This window comes from Octopus bimaculoides, chromosome 11 (genome assembly GCF_001194135.2).
Source record: "Octopus bimaculoides isolate UCB-OBI-ISO-001 chromosome 11, ASM119413v2, whole genome shotgun sequence".
In the NCBI taxonomy this organism is placed as follows: Eukaryota; Metazoa; Mollusca; class Cephalopoda; order Octopoda; family Octopodidae; genus Octopus; species Octopus bimaculoides.
Window position 1 is genome coordinate 51,547,050 of NC_068991.1, and position 18,110 is coordinate 51,565,159.

At 38.2% G+C, this 18,110-nt stretch overlaps 1 protein-coding gene across 2 annotated transcripts in view; it reads left to right on the top strand.

The window, feature by feature from the left end:
* LOC106873919 (glucosamine 6-phosphate N-acetyltransferase) overlaps nt 1-18,110 on the top strand; it is a 37,869-nt gene that overhangs the window by 2,249 nt on the left and 17,510 nt on the right. For both annotated transcript variants that reach the window (XM_014921453.2, XM_014921452.2), the window contains exon 2: nt 9,194-9,329. In XM_014921453.2, coding sequence (XP_014776939.1) covers nt 9,194-9,329 — 136 coding nt within the window. The remainder of the gene's footprint in view (nt 1-9,193; nt 9,330-18,110) is intronic.

Consider the following 18,110-nt stretch of genomic DNA (forward strand, 5'->3'; position numbering starts at 1 on the left):
CCCCGTAGCCCTAACACTAACCCTAAAACCCTAACCCTGACCCTAAAACCCTAACCCTAACACCCTAGTGAAAATCGTGTGGGTGTTAATCTGAAAAATTAATCTTTTCTCATGGTAAAACAATAGTTTTTCTGTGACAGCAGTTAGATTTGCCAGATGCCTCGGCTAAGCAAAATAATGTCTTAGCCACTTGACTCTTCTATTTTACCAATAGCTAGAATAGATATGACAGACCACCAACGAATTCTATTGTTGGAGAAGCGAGTTGGTGAAAACGCAGTGACAGTGACCATTAGAGACAGAGGGAGAAAAAAGGTTATAAGACACAACATCCCTCGACTCTATCTTTTACTAGCTCAATTTCTTTTCTCTTCCAACATCTTTCTATCTTTATCTGTGGGTTACTACTACGAGAACATGTACACACATACAGGCCGAAATTAACTTTTCTTTTTACCTTGCATGCTTCTCCATTTACTAGTTATACATATCAACCTGTTGTGGTTCTGGGTATATAGAATGTAACTGTAAATAAATAACCTTTTCTAACCTAAACATTAACCCCTACATCTTGACTCGCAAAATTCGGATCTTGTGAATTTTCTGAAGTCCTCTCCCCTCCCACTTAGAAAAGATTTTCCCCACAAATGTCTTTAGAATTGTAATGTATGCCGTTGGAAAGGCATTTCTATAAAATTTCATTGAAAAAAAAATCCATTTTCCTAAAAGTTACAAGGGAGAAGCTTGGATCTTGTGAATTTTCTGAAGTACTCTCCCCACCCGCCCGTTGCTTTGCGCGCATTTTTTTTCATTTTCGTTTCCTACACATTGTTTTACACCCATTCCAGTATATTTTTTGGATTTTCATTTCTGGGTCAAGATGTAAACATTAACCTTTCCATTTTCTTACTTTCCTGTTTGCAATGTTTGCATTTTTATTATCATTACATTCATTTCTTTCCGATTTTGTTGTTACTTCTATTTATAACTTTAGTTTCTTTTACATTTTATTTCCACATTTTTACATCTTAAAATACTTGCTAAATATGAGAATAACTCCCTGGTCCCCTTTCTCTCTCTCTCTTCGATTTCAACATATTTTTGTGATGTTCTGGGATACATCATCATTCATAATTTTCATAGGGTCGTTTGTGATTTCGTTTCTTTCAACATCAGCCGTTCACTGCCAAGTTGACCAAACCAGGGTTGATTAAGTTCTCGTCTGCAGGCATGGCTGTGTGATAAGAAGCTTGCTTCCCAACCACATGGTTCCGGGTTCAGCTCCACTGCGTGGCACCTTGGGCAAGTGTCTAACTAAGGCCTTGTGTGTGGGTTTGGTAGATGAAAACTGAATAAAGCCCATTGTATATATGCACACACATGCACATATACACACATATAAATATATACAGTGGGGGGGGGGGGGAAATAAATATTTGTACATGTCAAAATTCTTTATTTATTTAATTTCTAATGAACATAAATGGGATATACCAATACTATATTTGCATACACATGCATAAACTAAGAATATGCAAAAGAAACTAATAAATTATAGTAACTAATGAATTTATATACAAATATAGATATTTAGGGGTGAAAAAGTATTCGTACAGAACATAAATAATTGATAATTCTGATTTAATACTTTGTAGCATAACCATTATTCACTTCCACTTCAACCAATCTCTTGTAGTTCTTAATCAATGACTCACATGTTTCTTTAGGAATTTTTTCCCATTCTTCTTGACAAATTTTCTTCAAATCTGGAATACACATTGGGGCTCTTGAATGAGTTTTAATTTTCAAATAACGCCACAAATTTTCAATGGGGTTCAAGTCAGGTGACTGGCTTGGCCATTCTAATAATTTTATATTATGATTGACAATCCATTTTTGGTAGACTTCGCCGTGTGCTTAGAGGTCGTTATCCTGTTGTAAAACCCACCCTTCACAAAGCTGGAGCTTTTCTACAGAGTCCCATAAATTATTGTTCAAAATATTTTGGTACATCTCTGCATTCATTCTACCATCTATCACATGTAAATTATCAGTGCCATTTGCAGAGAAACACCCTACACAATGATGTTGTCACCTCCAAACTTTACAGTAGGAATTGTTTTTTGGCGAATAGGTGGTACCATCATTCCTCCAAACATGGCTACGTGAATTTCATCCAAACAATTCAATTTTCGACTCGCCTGTCAAAAGAACATTTTCCCAGAATGTATCAGATTTATCTTTATGTTCATAAACAAATTTTAAATGGGTATCTCTATGCTTTTAGTCAACAGTGGAGTTTTTCTAGGAGAGCATGATTTCAGTTCATTCCTATGAAGTCCATTGCTGATTTTTCATAGTGTAACACTAGTCCCTGAAGCTAACAAATCTTCTTGCAACTCCTTTTTGGTGATCATTGCGTTTTTTTCGATACTTCACTTCATTTTTCTTAAAGATCTAGGGGAAATCTTGCGTGGTGCACCGGATCTTATTCTATTTTCGACAGTTCCTGATTTTTTATATCTTTGAATAAATGAAGATATGGTAGAAAATGGAATACAAAGGGTCTCTGATATTTTCCTGTGAGAGGGAGTATAGCAGGAGCTGAGTGTTGGTAATGAATGTTCTGCACGGTGTTCAAGACATAACTGTCCATTCATAATACAGTTTCTGATGCCTTGTTTTCTCGGAGAAAGTAGTTCTTTCTGTCTCTGGCACTGAAATTACTAAGCAAGACAAGTTTGTCTTTAGGTAATATTTTAGAAAGAACAACTTTCAGTTGCTGATAAAATTGGTTCTTAATGTCATCATCAATGTTAAGACTTGGTGCACAGCCTTGATTTTTGGTGCAGTTATAATTCATACTGTCATGTGACCTAACATGCTGACATAATGTATAAATGTTATCCATGCTGTCACGACACAGTCACTATCCGTAATTGTTGACGCAACTATATTTCATATACTCATATGACTCTCACTTTGTGACCAGTTTCAACCAACTAAACTGCATCTCAACTGATGGCAGTTTGAGCCATACTCTTTCTGTAAAAAGATGCAAATTTTTAAACTGCAGTGAGAGTGAGACAAATACAGTATAGTCTCATGTCCATCTACCTCACACAAAGTTTGAAAATCATGCAACTTTGAAACTGATGAAGAAAATATAAATAAATCTTTGTAAAAACTTTAGATATATTTTCAGCCTTTCTTTACTAAAGCTTCTTTGAATGTAATAAAAGGAAAAACCAAAATTTAAAGAGCATATATCAGGAATTAAATTAAAGCAGATTAATTTGTTTTTAATTTTTATAATGAAATCTCTAAGCTTAAATGAAAAAGCTTTAACAATATCCATCTTGCCTGTTGTTGAATAGAACTACACATTCTAAATGATTTCAATATGTCTAAGTCACATAAAGACACTAAATTTTATCTGGTAGTAATGAAAGTGTTCATTGTTTTGACTTTATCTTTGTACTATCAGAAAATTAAGCAATAATATCTCTAATAGGAAAATGTGCAGGATGTATACATCTTGTAGAAATATTGTTTGATGAATTAAACAGTATTATTAATTTAATCCTTTTAATTATTTTGCTATTCTCTTTTGAACATTGAGAAAGACACTCTCAGCCAGTGGTTCTCAACTGGGGTCCATATAAGACTTTGTTAAAGTTTATTCTTCTACAATACATGAGATATTTTAACAATTTTTTAATACAATCCCTAATAATTTCTAATTATAAAAATATAATAGGATTTTTTTTTTAACATTGGGGTTCAGTAGAGTTAAATAGGCAAAAAATGGTTGAGAACCACTGATCTATACCAAAATATCAGAATGTATTATTTAAAAAAAATTAATTATAATTTTGGCTTTATTATTTACTTCCTTTAGATTTTGTTCTGAAAAATATTTCTAAAAGAAAACTGGTCAGAATCAACAAAACTAAATGGTGAAGGAACCATAATACAGTGCTGCCGATGAGCTTAGGAGGGAAAACAGGGTATGTGGCATGTGCATGATGCAAGTTGTAGTCGATAGATGATGATAATGATGATATATTGTGCATGTGTAAGAAGTATAAGGCTTCTCAAATTTTATTTGGAATGATTTTAACATTTGATGATGCTCTGAGCTCTCTATGGATAACAGGTCAAGCAAACGTTCCCGTGCTGAGAACAGATCATGAGTAATGTCCAGTACAGTCTCCCCTTTCACTGCAGGTATGAAGTAGTCATCTGCACTGGTAGATGTTGAAATGCAACCCAAAGAAAAGATAATTTCTTATTTCTTTATTGCCCACAAGGGGCTAAACATAGAGGGGACAGACAAGGGAATTAAGTCGATTACATTGACTCCAGTGCATAACTGGTTCTTTATTTATCGACCCCGAAAGGATGAAAGGCAAAGTCAACCTCGGCGGAATTTGAACTCAGAATGTAACGGCAGGCGAAATACCGCTAAGCATTTTGTCCAGCGCGCTAACATTTCTGCCAGCTCGCTTGCCAAAGAAAAGATTTCTTTTAGTATCCTAAGAAAATGCTGGTACCTTGTGAGTTTACCTTACAATGGGAAAAGTATCGAAGAACTTGAAAAGCCACAGACTATTCTGCTCTCGCTAAGAAATAATGTTTACAATTTCATGACTTCTATAAAAACAACACTAAAGTTTCAGTAGTCTAGACCACTTAACTATAAATAGATTCCATTGAATGGAATGGTTTACTAATGTAAACCGTCAGGTGTACAGTGAAATTTATGAATTGTGGTTTGAAGGCACATAAATAAAATTGTTCTTACCTCGACTTACAATCCGGTACTGCCGGCAGATTGATCAATTCTTCATTTGCATTGTCACGACCTCTCTATCTTCACGACTAGCCTCTGTCACTGCTCACGTCCCCAGGAAAAACAAACGTGGGAAAAAAACTTTGCTTCTCATTTGCTGACTTGATGTCATTTCTTGTCGCTTCCAGTCTTCCACCATATGCCCCATCTAATCTAAATATCACTGCTCCCCTGTTCTATCTCATTATCATCCATCCACCTGGGGGGATGACGTTCCCTTAGAGATCTCCATAGGGTCTTGGGGCCGCCTTCTCCCTTCCCTTCGTCATTGGAAGAGCTAATCACTCTTCAATATCTAGGATGTGACAGTATTCCATCCACTGATACATTATTTGAAGTATTGATTGCGGTCACCTTTCCTTTTTCCCACTCTGGGGGCTTCACTCACTCTTCACACCAACCTGCACAGATGTAATGCATTCCACTTCTCGCTGCTGCAGCGCCATACTTGGGTGTCTCCACTTGTATTGGAATATGGTCCTGTGTGGGACCAACTATTTGGCTTGCTCTACTCTGGGTGACATGTTATACCAGGAGACTGCTTCCATAGGGGAGATTCATCCCCTCTCAGCTATGGCTTTAATTGTACGGGGGTGTCATTCCATAATCCCATTTCCACCTGGCCTGTATGCAGCTCTGAAAAAGTGTCTTGTGCTCCATCTTCTAAGCATCTCTCTCAGCTGCTCTGAGCAAAAAAACTGCACTGGTATCCATCAATAGTTCGTCTATAGGCCCCCTTTCCAAAAACACTGCATTCAGCACCTATGTAACCTCAGCAGCAGCCTCCACCCTGATTTCTCTCCATATAGCCATTCACCCTGGTTCACAGTCAACCATTGAAAGGTACACCTTTCCCCGATAGTGTGTCACATCAATGGCCAGCCTCTTCCATTCTTCCTCTACCTGAATCTTGCCTGGTTCGTGTGTGTTCAGGGCAGGATCAATCAATTAGCACTTGTTACAGTTCCCCACTATCCTCCAAATGCTTTCCCTGGTGACATCAGGGTCAACCACCCTAGCCAAAAAAACATTATCCTGTCAATCCTTATATGGTACATACTGTGCAGCCTTATTGGTTCTGTGCCTTCCAGCCGACAAACCACTGCCACCTCACCCAGAACACCCTCTGTTTCCAACCAATTCTTTTTCACTCTGGTTAGAATGTCCACCTTATTCTTTTACGAGAGCACAAACACCACATGTAGTTCCAGGGCGAACTCAGCAGCTAGCTCCCTCAGGATTCCCAGATGATGCTTGATCACCATTTCCATGGCCCCTTTCATGCAAATTCTCTTCCGGTTGGTGATTACTGACTCCACCCGCCCTAGCACTGTGGCAGAATCAGTCAGGATCTCAACGGTCACAGTCCCCATCTCAATGTTAGGTTGATGCCCTTCAACACAGTATCCAGTTCGGCTACATTGATGTCGTAATCCTCCTTTCTAAGCCATGCTGCATCTTCCACCTTGACACCTATTTCCAGCATGACTCCCAATGCTATGCTGCTTGCATCACACCACATGATCCCTTTCTTTGTATCAGGCACGTACCAGCCACCTCTCACCGGATCCTCTGCTCGCACTCTCTCCAGGACCTCTTGCATCATCACCATCATCTTCTCTTCCACTTTATCATCCCAGTTCTCCCCTTCTGCTCACCTTTTCAGATGGTTACATGCTGTTCAGAGCCGTCCTGTGACAGGGTAATGGCCCACCAACTTCCCACACATTGAGAATAGCTCTCACTTATTCGTATTCTGTTTCAAATCTGGGATCTTGTTTCCTCTGCGATCTTGTTTCCACTTTGTCTCTTTTGAGCCCAAGCCCCAGCGTTGTACCTCTTTCTATACTCTTAGGCAGTTTTACTGTCAGCCTGAACCTCCTCAGATGGTCTGCGATTTCCTCTGCTGGTACCACATTTTCATCTATTAATATATCATCAGTATATGAGCTGGTAGCCTGCTCCACTTTGGCCTCTTTGCCCAAAACTATCTTGAGGACCTTCGCCATGATCTTTGGCACTGAACTCAACCCAAAACCTAGTAGAGTCAGGCAGTATGTTCTGCCCCTGTACCTCCCAGTTGGTACTTCCACAACTTCTCTGATACATGGAGCTGCAGATAGGCCAACTTGAGGTAGACGGTCATAGTTATTCCCCTCATTCACCTCCACTCATGAAGGCTTTCTCCACATACATACATGCGCTGCCTCGCCACCTATATGATAGGACTTCTCTGAAGTCTAGTACCGTTTGAACCTTATTTTTTGTCAGCTGAACCACAGCCATCACTGGCAGCACACTCCTGTCGTTTCTTCACTCCATGGCATCAGAATGCCCTCCTCTATCCATCTGTTCACCTCTGTCTTAAACTCAAACCTGGCTTCTCCTTTCAGGGTATGCTCATTGCAGCTCTCCTGTTTCTCCATACGGAAGGTTCTCCTTTCAAGAACTACTCCACTGTCCATCTTTTGCCATTAAACTCAGCACGGAAGTCCTTGTCCTCAACAGAAAACTCTCTCTGGGCCAGTAATTTATCACTCTTACGGTCTTCTTCCTCCGCTTCACACTCGCAGCGTACAGCACACCAGTCACCAAATTCTATTCCTGCCCCGCCAACCGTCACACCTCCCAATAGTGTGATCACGCCCGTTCTGACTACTACATTGACGCCGTCCACTATCTCATCAGCTAAAAGCCAGCTTTACCATCCATTCCATCGCTGCTCCAGTAAAGCCCTGTCAGGCCCACAAATCTCCTAAATTTTCTCACATAATTATGTATCTGTTCACCAGTCCATCTAACCTTCCTGAGCTTGCTGTAGGCTTTAAAAGTCCTCTCCGTGTACACATCTTTCAGTCACTGTTCAATTTTTTCAGCTTTCTCTTGGTCTGCCTCAGTCATCTCCAGGTAGAGATTTGATGCATTGCCTTCTAAATACAATGGCATAAGACTTGCCGCGTCTTTTATTCCCTGCAGCTTCACCACTAACCTCACCATCTTTATCCAGGCCACCCATTCACCTTCCCTGGTGAACGGTCTCAACATATCATTTCCAATTCTGATTTTTGTGGCCATTACAAATGAAGAACAAGAACAACAAAAAATTATGAATTATCTACTTCTCAGACATATCCTCACAGTTGGCATGTAACAACGTGCCGAAATAACTTGTGGTTTGAAGGTACATATATATAAAATAGCTCTTACCTCGACTTGCAACTGGGTAGCGCCAGCAGATTTATCAATCCTTCACTTGTGTTGTCACGAAATCTCTATCTTCACAACTAGCCTCTGTTACTGCTTACATCCCTGGTAAAAAAACAAATGCAGGGAAAAACTTTTCTTCTCACTCACTCACATGACATCATCTCTCGTTGCTTTCAGTCTTCCTTCCACCATATGAATGTCACATTAACTTGTTGTACCCAGTTCAATCTTCTCCTTGGTGTACATCTTAATAAAAACCCCAACCCTAACAACACCTCCCCCCATCATCAAATTTTATAAACATGGTTTAAGAATATATTCAAATGATTGAGAGCGAGGGATGCACTTCACACTTATAGCCCACACAAACTAGATATTATCATTATTACATGAACTTTTATATGTGGTCGCTTGGCCTGTTAGAAATAGCAGCTAAATCTCCCTCAAGTCTTGAATAGTGAGGTCAAATGGGATAATGTAGTCTCTCATATTCAAAATGATGGGGATGATCAGACGTGGAATGTTTGTGAACATAGGTCTGCTCCATCTAATTGATTTGAAGCTAAATGTTTGGTTATGTTGATATCGGTTTAAAAGATTCTTCCTCATAATGTTTAATTGTTTTATGAAAAGTAATTTTCTCGTCAAGTCCTTTTCAGCATTTGTGTACTTAATTTTCTTGAATTAGTTTCAATTTGAAAGCTACTCTTTCAGTAATAGTTCACATTTCATTTAGTTTTAATGCTTATAATGTTTTCTTTGTTTAAAAGATTTGACAAATTGAAATGCAATGAAACATTTTGGATACAATCTTTCTTGTGTGCTTCTACTAAAGGAAAGGGACAGTCTAAACAAAAATGACATGATATGAGAAGAATCTCAAAGAATTATCTAAATAAAATCTATGGAAAAAATAATAATAATGAAAATTTCCACAATTAATTCTTTTCTTTGTTGAATGAAACTAATGCTAGAAGCAAAATATTTTTTATTTGATGTAGCTGTAAAATATAATAAGTTATTATTTTTGGTATTATATATGAAATAGTCTTCATTATTTGAAGATTGGTAAACAGTTTTGGTGATGATATTATTTTGTTAATTATTTTTCCTTTCTTTTTTTTTTCACAGAATAAAATTTTTTATTTATTTGATCCCAAATTGCTGGATGACATCAACACTTGTAACTTTGTTGGGAAAATCACACTGGAAAGTTTAGGAAGCCATTTTAAAGTGAGGCCATTATGTTTATCTGATTATGAAAAGGGTAAGCTTTTGATAATTTTATTTCACATCAAAATAGACACCTGTTGTATAAAATTGATAATGCTTTAGATAAGTCATTTTAAGTTTCATTTCTTAATTAATATTTTAGTGACAGAGGAATTAGATTCCTGGTAAACAGGCACCAAACTTGTTTTTCCCTTAAAAGCATAATTTCACATAAGACAATACCTACAACTTGAAATGGTATTTTCATTCCATACAAAATTATTATTGTATGAAATCCAAGAGTACTAATATGATGTATTGTTATAAACCAAGCTCTTATTTTACTTTCTTATTTAGAGCATATTTACATCAGAAATATTTTTGTCATTTCTTCAGTATTTATCATTGAACTGGGAATGGTTTGGATTGATTGTAGAATTCTTTCTCTCCTGAATATATATTGTGGTTGCCATTGTTGAAAGAGTTAATGTATTTGAAGTGAGAGGGTCCAAATTAGTTTTTATTCCAATACAGGCTTTATTCTGTTCTCTCATGCAAGACATTTCCCACTGCTGTAATATATCTAATGGGAAGATATTCTAGAATGAAACAATTCAGTTGTTTATCACTGAAAGAAGAGAACAATTGATAAGCTGTAACTTGGCTTATAATCTTAAATTAAAATCTTACAAATGTCTAATGAGCAGCAGCTGCACTAAAATGAAAAGTTCTTAGGGATACATTATGATATAGCCATTGAAATAGTTTCTTTTCTTTTGTTCATTATGGAATGAATATATAAATATTTCAGCTAAAGATAAAAATATTTATAAATTTCTAAGTCAGCAAGCTGGCTGAATCATTACCACACCTGAAAAAGTGCATAGCAGCATTTCTTCCAACTTTTCGTTCTGAGTTTAAATACTGCCGGGGTCAACTTTGCCTTTCATCCTTTAAACATTTATAAATTTCTATTTTAGATTCAAACTCTCTCTCTCTCTCTCTCTCAAAACAATCAGCTAGAGCAATCTCATAAAGCCATTGTTTCACCTTTAATACAACAGAGCATGGCTACAGATATACTTCAACAAATCTTTTTAATCTATAAAATAATGAAAAATATAGACATTAATACATTAAACCCCAGTGTTTAGTTGTCATGAAACGTTTCATGATTATTGTCATTTAATGTCCATTGTCCATGCTGGCATGGGTTGGACGGTTTGATTAGGCTGGCACACAGGAAGGCTGCACCAAACTCCAGTCTGATTTGGCATGGTTTTCTACAGCTGGATGCCCTTCCTAACAATAACCACTCTGAAAGTGTAATGGGTGCTTTTATGTGCCATTTGCATGGCATGCTTTTACATGCCAAAAAGCACAAGTGTCAATTTGCATGACACCAGTATCTGCCACAACTGCAATTTTACTCAGTTTAATGGGTCTTCTTCTCAAGCATGAAATAATGCCAAAAGTCTCCATGAGGCCCAACACTTGAAAGGTGTTCTTTACTTGCTGTCAGCACAGGTGCACTTGGCTTGACAGGTCATCTCAAGCACTGCACATCGCCAAAGGTCTTGGTCACTAGTCATTGCTTCTGTGAGGCTCAAAGTTTGAAGATCATGCTTCACCTTGTTCCGTGTCTTCCTGGGTCTACTTTTACCACAGGGTCCCTCAATGGTTAGAGATCAGCACTTCTTGACACAGCTGTCCTCATCCATGCACATCACATCACAATACCAGCACAGTCATCTCTCTTGCACTCTACACCTAATGCTTCTTATGCCTAACATTTCTTGCAAGATGCTTACATCCTGTCGAACATGCACGCTGATATTGCACATGTACTTGGCTGTCACAGCCCATGTTTCACTGTCATGCAGCATAGCTGTTTGCACACAGGCATCAAACAATCTGCTTTTCATTCTGAGAGAGAGGCTCTTTATTGCAGCTGGGATTGGAGCTCTCTGAACTTTACCCATCCTAATCTTATTCTCACAGCCATGATCTCGGAGCATCCACCTCCACTACTAACTTACTCTCCTAGATAATGGAAGCTATCTACTACCTCTAGCTTGCCTCTCTGGCAGTTGATAGAGTCTATTTTCTGCCCATTTTCAGCATTTATTGTACCTGTGCATCTGCCACGTACAAAAGCTAGTTTCCCTGTTAACCTTCCTCTGATATTACTGCACCTTTTATGTGTCCAAAGCTTACACTGGGTGCATCTTATGGAGTTTCTACCTCCAGTTTTTCTACAGATCGAGCAGGGTCATCTACCCAAAGGGATTTGTGATTTGTCTGCCTACTAAGTCTTTGGTTTTTGCTAGGTTAATTCTAAGGTCCTTTGATTCTAGACCTTGCTTCCATACCTGGAATTTCTATAGTTCAGGTTCAGGTATTATGTTTAAAAATCCAAAATACTAAGAAATAGAATAAAAATCATTGGTTGTTTTGGGGAAGGGGTGTTTACCTCATAATACTTTAAAATGTAAGGAAAGGAATTAATGGAAATTTTCTTTAAGATTCTTTTCCATGAATATTGTTTTGTGATTATCATTTAGTGGTATGATAACATAAAGCAGTAGAACCTGTGAAACCATTTCTCTTTTCATTTCAGCTTTCAAACTGAATTTAATTTTGTCTTCTCTCTTATTTCAGTTTCAATTTGGATTCACTTTTAGTCTTATTTTAAAGGTAAAACAAACCATAATATGCATGCATTTAGTCTTTCAAGCTTTCTCTCAACCAATATCTTTTGAATTTGTAGGCTCCTTCTTTTCCTTCTTTGTTGTCCCTTGCGCTGCAGCAACCTGAAGCCTTGTTTGAGACAAAAATCATTAAGAAAATGGTACATGAATAATAATCTCATTGAATTTTTAGCTCAAAGATGGAACCAACAAACTAGTTTACTATGTTTCAAAGTTGAGAATGATGAGTCGGCCATTGAACACTTACATTCCATCTACTAAAATTGTTCTGATTGTTGAAATCTATTCCATATATTCTTGAAATCTATTCCATATATTTATAGGTGATTGCATTGTGGTGTCATCAGTGCAGATGTAGGGTTTTACATTCACAAGTTTTGATAAGTACAGGAGTGTGTCAAGTATTGTACCTTGTGGGATTGTGCATTGATGGCTGACAGATCAGTGAATGGACTCAAAAGGGTGACTTCGATCAATCTCATGTCAAAATAACTTTGTTACCTTTTAAGTTCATTGTAGCACAGAATCTCTTGTATGAGATTCCTTTGATGTCCTGGATTTGTCACATATCTTCACCCATATCTTCCTGACCCATATCTTAGTTCCACATCTGAGAAAACCTGCTGTGCTGTGCTTTAATTGGATATCAAATTGCTTTCAAGGATTGAATTGGTTTTTCAGCTGATAGGCTTGCAATTGGTTATTGACTGTTGATTCCATTACGTCGCTAATAATAATTAGTACAAGACTATTGAAGGCAAAGGAACATCATTTCTGTGACTGTTTTACATTGGTCTGAAAATGTGCTGCAAGTAAAGTATCATGCAAGGGGCTAGTTAATTCCTCACAACTTTCCTCCGAGAATTTCATCAGAACTGATTGCTTTGTCAGGTTTAATTTCCTATATTGGTAATATTTTTGCTTTGAGATCTGGTGGGAGTAGTAGAGGTGGTCTAACATGTCCAGAAGTAAAAATAAATTGTAGAGCTATAGTTTGGTATACATAGGTTGGTGTGTGTGTTAGTTTATTTGATATACTGTTGTGTGTTAATAAACATACAAAATATCCAGTAAAGTAGAATATAGGCTAATCACCTGCATAATTAACCAGGTTATTCAGGAAGGCGTAATACTTGATACATTATTGTTAGCAGCTACTAGGGTAAGTGAGATGCCTAAGATAGAAGCAATTATAGAGGCATCAAACTCCTGGACCAGGTAATGAAAATTATGGAGAGAGTTGTAGCCCAATTAATTAGGAGCAAAATTAAGCTAGATGAAATTCAGTTTGACTTTGCCCCAGGTAGAAGCACTATGGATGCTATTGTCATAATCAGGCAACTGTAAGAGAAATACCTAGCTAAGAATAAACCATTATACTTGGCATTTGTTGATCTAGAGAAAGCCTTTGGTAGATACCCTGCTGTGTGATATGGTGGGCTCTGAGAAGACTAGTGGTAAACAAGTGGCTTGTGAAAGCTGTACAGGCTATGTACAAAGATTCTGTCAGTAAGGTGAGAGTTAACCATGAATACAATAAAGAATTTGGTGTACAGGTAGGCATTCATCAAGGTTCTATCCTCAGTCCCCTCCTGTTCATCATTGTCCTCCAGACAATAACAGAAGAATTCAAAACCAGGAGCCCCTGAGAACTCTTATATATTGAGGATGTTGCCCTTATAGCAGATTCTGTATCAGAGCTAGAAAAGAAATTCCAGGTGTGAAAGCAAAACCTGAAATCTAAGGGCCTTTAGGTTAACTCAGCAATGACTAAGGCCTTAGTAAGCAAGAAAATAAACAGTACCCTACTCACTTCAGATAAGTGACCCTGCTCCCTGTGACTTTTTTCTGATCCTCTGAATGAAAAAAGTTCTTAAAGGAAACTGTTTTGCAGATGCGGAAGAGGTGAAGGAAAAAAAAACAAAAAACGACAGAGGCATTAAAAGGCATCATTTTGCAGCAGTTCCAGGATTGCTTCAAATGAAAAATACTTTGAGGGCAATAAAAGTGTAAACATGTAAATGCAAGTGAATAAAATAATATTGCAAATTTCCAGTTTCTTTTGGGTATCCCCTCGTATTCAGAGACAAATTAAGCATAAGAGAAATGTATTGTGCACGAGAAAAGACTGCGCTGATTTGGTCATGTGATGTGGATGGTTACCAACAACTCCATAAAGAAGTGCCGGTCTCTCGAAGTGAATGGAACATGTGGAAGAGGGAGACTCAGAAAGATAGGGGACAAAGTATTGAAGGACGACCTCCAGATACTGAACCTCTCAGTCGAGATGACAGAGGACCGAGATACCTGGCAGCTTGCTTGTACTCAAGAGAACCTCTTCTACAGCAGAAGTGTTAAGGCCACATCCCCTGGTGAAGAGAATTGACCTGCACGAGTTCAGTGCTAGTGCTGCATAAGAATACTCAAGCAGTGCCACCTTAGAAGCACCCAGCACACACTGTAAAGTGCTTGGCATTACAAAGGGCATCCAGCTGTAGAAATCGAGCCATATCAGACTAGAACTTTATGCAGCTCTCTAGTTTACCTGCTCTTGTCAAACTTTCTGGCCCATGCCAACTTGGAAAACACATTAAAGGAAGAAGAGGAGGTGGAGATATCTGTGTGTTTCATGTGTATGCAAGTTTATATGCTTTGTATTTATGAGTGATAATGGTAGTCTCTTATTTCTTTGAGTTATTAAAATAAGACATGAAGAATCATTAAATTGTGATTTGACTCATACTATCCCCAAAATAAGTAAAGTGACTGGACTAAAATGTCACACACACACACACACACACACACACACACATGTAGTCTGTTTAAAAAACATACAAACTATAAAATAAATAGATAAATAAATATATAATTAAAAGTTTAACTACTGACATATTTCACAGAATCCACACCGTATATGAACATATGTATACATACATACAGACATGCGGACACATATTCTTTCTCACACACTCACAGAATTCACTCCGCATTCACACAGACTCTCTCTCATTCATATCCTTATAAAAATACATACAAAGAAGCTTTAAACCAAGAGACAGACCTGAAGGAGACCTGGAGTAGGGAGGGCATGTTATTGATGCTGTCATAAATGGTGTTAAAACAATTTTAACAAACCTAGCTGATTGATTGATTGATTTTGATTCTTTTAACAATCAGATACACTCAGTTAGGTAACCCAGCTAGGGTTGATCAAGTTTCAGCTTAAGTCCAGTTATCTCCACTCCACCTATGGCTCACACCTGATCCACAGCCACCTTGAAGCAAGCCTTTCTGTCTCCGTAGTCAACTTGATGGTCTTCTACCTATTGTCCCCTGTTGATGCTCTTCATGTTGTAGGCTCTGTGGAGAGACTCGCCTGTGAACTCTCTGCATCCCTCCTTCACAGAGTTACATTTTACTTGGCACCCGTTGTTTTGACATAACTTCTCCAGCTCAACATATTTTGATCTCTTTTCTCTTTTATCTTCTCATTTTGGTTTTCTCAGGGAGTGGTGAGTTCTCATGTTTGACCTTTTATGCTGTCGAGGCAGCAGTTTCTGGCAACCTAGCTACATTCCCGGGTAGACTTTCAATTCTTAGTCTTGTGCCATTGCCTGTAAACTTAGTAGTTTGAGGGGAAATCCTGGCAATTGGTATCATATTCACATCAGCTTTGACAAAAGCAATAGTTTTCTTCATTGGGTACTGGATCTGGTCTTGGTACTGAGTTTTTTGACAACAGTTGAGGATGTACTCCAGAGACCTTCTCCTTATTATGCACAGAGTGAAATCTGATAAATCCACCTTTACCCGGCAGAACAAGTTGGATGGACTCACTAGAATGATGTAGTCTACTTAAATCAATAATTCTTATTTCTTTACTGCCCACACGGGGCTACACACAGAGGGGACAAACAAGGACAGACAAATGGATTAAGTCGGTTATATCGACCCCAGTACGTAACTAGTACTTATTTAATCGACCCCGAAAGGATGAAAGGCAAAGTCGACCTCGGCGGAATTTGAACTCAGAACGTAGTGGCAGACGAAATACCACTAAGCATTTCGCCTGGCATGCTAACGTTTCTGCCAGCTCGCCACCTTAGATCAATAATTAAATCAATAATCAATAATCCTGTCTAGTGGGGCTCTACTCTTTAAAGCTCAGACTATGACATTTTGCATGCCAACACTGGTGTCTCATCCTAACTCTCTTGCTTGCTTACTCCTCAATTAATACTCACACTTCATTGCAGATCAGTAATCACCTGTTCTTTTCTTACAACTTGTCACAGTGAGGTGTAGTGTTGCTACCCAGGTCAGCCTTTCCACATGGTACTACATCCACCAGCAATCTATGCTTTAGATGTGATTCTCTTCATCTGTTTTTCATTTCCATTTTGTCCTGACTTCAGTATCAACCCAACAGACTTCTACATTGCAGAACTCTTAACATTGCAGTACTTTTCCAACATGGATAACTACAAATTCTTTTTTCAGGTTACTGATGGGGAAATTTGAGTTATTATTCTGCTCAGTCCTTGTCATTTCTATAAGAATCTGCTGACCTCCTCCCCAAAGCCCCCAATTGTCATTATCTAAACCTCATATACTAATGGTGACCAAAGAATCCATGAATCTGGGAGGATGTCATGTTTGTAAATCCAAGTCTTAAGCATGCCTAGTTAAGCTTCCAGTTTTTGACTATGGATGCTGTACCTTTCAGGCTACCATCAAACACCTTTCACAGACTCTTCTCTGGTTTCTTGGTGGTACTATCTGTATGATACCAATCAAGATGAACTTGCTGCTAACCCTGCTTTCTTCATAACAAGGAATCTGGACTTGACTAGTTTGAAACTCATACAAGCCCAAATCCTTAGCTCCTCAAGTCTCAGCAGGTAAGGGTGGATGTGGAAGAGAGGCACATTAACCCCTTGTACTTAACCCTTAAACTCCCAACCTGAGCTGATGGATTTTACTGGGTCTTTTACTCATAATGTGGCGAGGTTTCACTACTTTCTTCTCCAGCGCAAACTTCTCAGCTGCTTGACTGAAAATGATGTTGGTTGTTGTCTGGGCCTTCCTGACTCCTGCACCTCACCAGAGTTGGTTGTGAACCATCCAACAATCTCAAATACTAATCACTATCTTCCTCATTATTCTTCCTTCTCTTTTCAAATTTTCAAAATTTGTTCATTTGACTTTATTTATTTTTCCCTTTTTTTTTTCACAATCAGCCATTCCTTATTCTAAATATCAGTAAGTTTTACATATTTTTGTTGCATCTCAGGAGGGCCATTGTGCCAATAATAAACACACACTGGTTCTACTTCACAACTTTAATATTGGTCAATTCATTAACTATTTAACCAAGTAACTAATCAATTGAGAGAGCATTTCATTGAAGAGGTTTGCAAATTGCAATGAAAGGACTTTGACAAACATAACTGATTGATTGATTAACTGAATAATCAAATAATCAAGTAGTTGATTGGTTAACTATTTAACCAGTTGACTAATATTAATAAAGAAGTGAAACAGTACCGTTGTGTGTTTATTATTGGCATAGTGACACTCTCATTGAAAGTGCATGGATTTGTAATTAGAGTGTTTGGCTCACGATTGTAAGATCATGAGTTCAATTCCTGATGGAACATTGTATCCTTGAGCAAGACACTTTATTTCACATTGCTCTAGTCAGCTCTACTGATAAAATGAATTTTACCTGTAATTCAAAGGCCCATCCTTGTCACTTTCAGTGTATCACACATCTCCCTGAGAACTTTGTTAAGGGTACACATGGCAGTGAAACATGGGCTGTAACTGCTGAGGACATACGTAAGCTCGCAAGGAATGAAGCCAGTATGCTCCGTTGGATGTGTAATGTCAATGTGAATACCCGTCAGAGTGTAAGTATCTTGAGAGAAAAGCTGAACATTAGAAGCATCAGTTGTGGTGTGCAAGAGAGACGATTGCGCTGGTATGGACATGTGGTGAGAATGGATGAGGATAGCTGCGTGAAAAAGTGCCACACCCTAACAGTTGAAGGAACCCGTGGAAGAGGTAGGCCCAGGAAGACCTGGGCTGAGGTGGTGAGGCAAGACCTTCGTACATTGGGCCTC